Here is a 4080-nt window from a genome sequence, read left to right on the forward strand (position 1 = left end):
TTTTTTATTTTTATTTTTTCGAGGTTCCGGACACATGTCCCTTTTTATTTCCTCCTGATCTTTCTTTTTGAGGTTTTGGACACATGTCCCTTTTTATTTCCTCGGATGCTTTATTTTCTTTTTCATAGCCATATGCCTTCTAACAAACTTTTGAGATGATAACATAATGAAATATTTTTGTTTTCAATGGTATGACAACCTCTCAAAGGGTCAACAAAGCTTAATCTAACTCAATGTGATTATTTTTTTTGTAAAAACTCCAGAACTCTAGCGTTGTTTAGAACAGGATACTAGCAGCTCAGATCATCACAAATATATCCATTAATTACTTTAGACTTTAGATAGAGCATTTTGCAACCCACGCATTTAATCATTTTATTAATTTGGAGAATTCAAGGTTGAAACTAGATACTGGAAAGAAATTACGGTAGAGCAACTATTCATCATTTCAACAAGGAAGAAGCATATATCTTACATCACATATAAGAGTGGAATTATATTTTTGTCTTTTTAACATTTTTCATTTTTTTATATGCAATAATTAAAATATGGAAATTTCATACAGTAAACATGCTAGTTTAAAATTAAGGATGCATGAAAATAAATATGCAATGCAGATAACCTCGGGATTGGGGGTCCTCCCCCAAGCTAGCTTTTGGCCGGTGTTTATTATTAATATTGTTATATTTTTTTTCAGGGCTTACCTTTTTAGGTCTGGTGAGCAAGACCTTTTTCTCCCGTGCTTGGTGATGGATCTCCTTGTCCAGGAGAAGTGGACGGAGATGCTTGTTCCTTCTTTGGCCTCCACTTCATCTGATTGCTTTTTGGTGGTGTGGTGGCCTTTTGGATCTCCTTCCATACCTTCTTTGGTGGAAGGGGACTCTCTTTAATAATTTCAGGCTGTATCTGCACCTCTTTTATCTGTTTATTTGGTCCATATCTAACCCGGATCATTGAGCATTGCTCTTGATTCCTTGGTTTGAACTCAAACTTCTCCTCCTTCCCATTGATTTGTAAACTGATCTTTCCTTCCTTCACATCAATCTGTGCTCTTGCGGTGCTCAAGAAGGGTCTCCCAAGGATCAATGGTGATTCCTTGGTTAACTCCATATCAAGCACCACAAAGTCCACGGGAACACACAATCCTCTGATTTGTACTGGTACATCTTCGGCTATTCCCATTGGATGCCTGACCGATGAGTCGGCCAGTTGGAGAGTCATCGTGGTTGGCTTGAGTTGAGTGAAGTTGAGCTGGTCAAAGACAACTTTAGGCATCACACTTACGCTTGCACCTAAATCACATAGCGCATGATCAAAGCGCTGAGTTCCGATTGAGCATGTGATTGTAGGGCACCCTGGGTCCTTCCTCTTCTCCAGGAGACAGTTGTGTATAGCAGCGCTACACTCTTCCGTCAGCTTAATTGTTTCAGTGGATGGCAGTGGGCGCTTGTTGTTGATGGTATCCTTGATGTACTTGGCATAAGAAGGTACATGTAGAACGTCCATCAAAGGAACGCTTATATGTATCTTCTTGATCATCTCAACAAAGCGAGTGAATTGTTCATCCACAGCTGGTTTTCTATTTCTTGTGGGAAATGGCAGGTACGTGGTGTCCGTGTACCCCAATGGGTCTTTTGGTGCCATTTTCTCTTCTTCTGGTCTGACATCGTTTTGGGTTTTCTTTGTTATCTCCTATTGCTCTTTGTCCTTCCCTGCATCAGCGTTAGGGTTCGGTGGATCACGAGTGGTCTTACCACCCCTCGTGGTGACCGCTTTTACATTTTCAGAATTATTTTTATGTTCAGTAGGAAGGACAGCAGCTATCTGAGCTATTTGTGTTTCAAGCATCTTATTAAAGCTCAGTTGATTATGAATAGAAGAAGTCAAGTTTTCTAATTTTGTATTTACATTTTCTAAAACCTTATCATTGGACAACAACTTTTTTGTTAAGTTTTCATTTATTTTAGCTTGTCCAAGAAATAGGTCTTTTAATGAAGGTTGATTCGAATTAAAACTCGAATTACCTTGGAATGAAGAGCGTGACTGATTATTCCAACCATTACCTTGGTTGGCGCCTCCTTGTTGGTGAAACCCGTTGTTGATGTAGGCAGCGTCTTCACGGGTTTCGGGGCAATCATTCCCCAAATGGCAAACTTCTCCATAGACCTCGCACGTCATGTGCGAGTCTATGTCCTTCACCGAGTTCGAGGGATTCTCTTGGTTCCTCTCGGTGAGTTGCTTCATCAATAAATCTATTTTTGCGGCAAGCATATCCGTCTCCTTCACGGTATGCATGCTTTTTTGTGTTTTGGCAGCCGGTGGTTGAGTCATGTCCTCCCCCCAGCTCTGGTGTTCTACCATCTTCTCGATCAGGGCCTTGGCCCCGGCGGTGGTAAGTGATAGGAACGCGCCTCCAGCGGTGGCTTGTTGACACTTCTTAACGCAACCACCGGATATCGGCGACGGCGCCAGAAGTGCCCTGGTAGGGTAACTCTATTTACTATTGGATAATTCTGCAAGCGCACAGAATGTACCGCTGTAGCACTTCACCAAGGAGTATTCCAAGGTATCGTAATTTATATTTTCCCAAGGGAAAGCGGCTAAGTGTGTTTAACAAAAAGGGGAATGAGATTCCTTGAGTTATCTAGTATCAACTAGTGAATAAGGGTGGTAAATAACGAATAGGAAGGGTAGTGGTGAATCCAAGGTCCTATGCTAAAGGTAAATGGTAGAGTTAGCTAGGTGGGAGGACAACGAGTGAGTAAAGGACTCCTATGTATCTAACTTGACTTCTGTGACTTACTTTAATAGATAATTGTCTTAACTACGCTAGAGCCTTACTAACTGTGTGCGAGGGATAGCCGAGCTGGTAAGACGCTTAGAAGGTTTTTCACCTAACCCCTTACCGAAAGCGACTATTGGGCTTATGGACGCCTTACCTTTTAAGAACTAGCCTGTACGTGAGGAGAACCTAATGCCGCCCACGATCTGTCACCTACTAGGGAGTGCGCTCCTACTTTCCGTTCAAGCCAGCGGTAATCAAAGGTAATCTTAAGTATGAGCACCACGCTCACACTTAATCCTACAACGCTAACTAGTTGCAGCTAGCTAGAGCTCCTATACAAGATAGGACGATGATGCACACACAGGAGTGGTTACAGGTCACTAACTTCACTAAGACAACTATATTACTAAAGTAAATGCACAACAAGACTAAAAGACTTGCACTAAGTAAGAACTCAGTAAAGTAAAGTAAGAATAATATATTAATAAAAGGAAAGTCTTACAAAAGTAGAAAGGTACAAGAGCTATACCAGACTCTCCAGAAGACGACTCCGGAGACCCCGAGCTTCGCTCGACTCGACTCTAACTCCCACTCTAGACTAACTACTACTCTACTTGTATGCTTGGAACTTGTAATGCACTTGGCCTTGGAATTGCACACCTGAAATGAAGGATGGAGGCTGCCTTTTATAGAGGGAGATGGAGTAGGGGTTACTCCATCGCCACGTCATCGATCCGCGTGACATCTTCTCTCCACCCTTGGATCAAACCGACCTCACAACCGCCATTTGATCAATGGCAGGGGCAAATCAACATGTGGGACATGTGGGGAAGGTCGGTGGGAGGCCACCGACCCTGGAACCGCCTTTGATGTGGGGTCGGGCGACCCCACTTCTGGGCCTCTGGGCCCACCACCAGTGTCCACAGGGGTCCCTTATGTCGGTGGACTAGGTGGCACACCTGGGTCCCACCAAAGAGGGGTCGGGCGACCCCCTCCCTGTGGGCCCAGGGTGTCACCTGTTGTCCCCTCGATCTCCTCTTGATGATTCTGATGTTGGCTTTGTCAAATAATGTCTTGAATTTGTTGTTCCTGCATAAACAAGCTAAGAGTACAAGTGGAACTAGTTATGGATAAAATATGTTCATGTCATGTCGTTTCCCCTTGCAACCGAGGCATGTTGACGGTGTTTTGTATGTGGATTTCTATGGTATATCCACCGTCAACAAGATCCCCCAAGCTTAACCTTTGCTCGTCCCGAGCAAACAATCAAACTTAGCCTCGGTGGATCAGGTATT

General features: G+C 43.3%; 1 protein-coding gene across 1 annotated transcript; it reads right to left on the bottom strand.

The window, feature by feature from the left end:
- Positions 709-1644, bottom strand: LOC110435940. The gene has a single exon (XM_021462047.1). It carries the CDS (start codon positions 1642-1644, stop codon positions 709-711), a length of 936 nt encoding a protein of 311 aa, XP_021317722.1.

This window comes from Sorghum bicolor, chromosome 5 (genome assembly GCF_000003195.3).
Source record: "Sorghum bicolor cultivar BTx623 chromosome 5, Sorghum_bicolor_NCBIv3, whole genome shotgun sequence".
In the NCBI taxonomy this organism is placed as follows: domain Eukaryota; kingdom Viridiplantae; phylum Streptophyta; class Magnoliopsida; order Poales; family Poaceae; genus Sorghum; species Sorghum bicolor.

Bases quoted from the DNA above. Each gene is read 5' to 3' on its own strand.
- LOC110435940 (XM_021462047.1), bottom strand. From the start codon at position 1,644: ATGGCACCAAAAGACCCATTGGGGTACACGGACACCACGTACCTGCCA.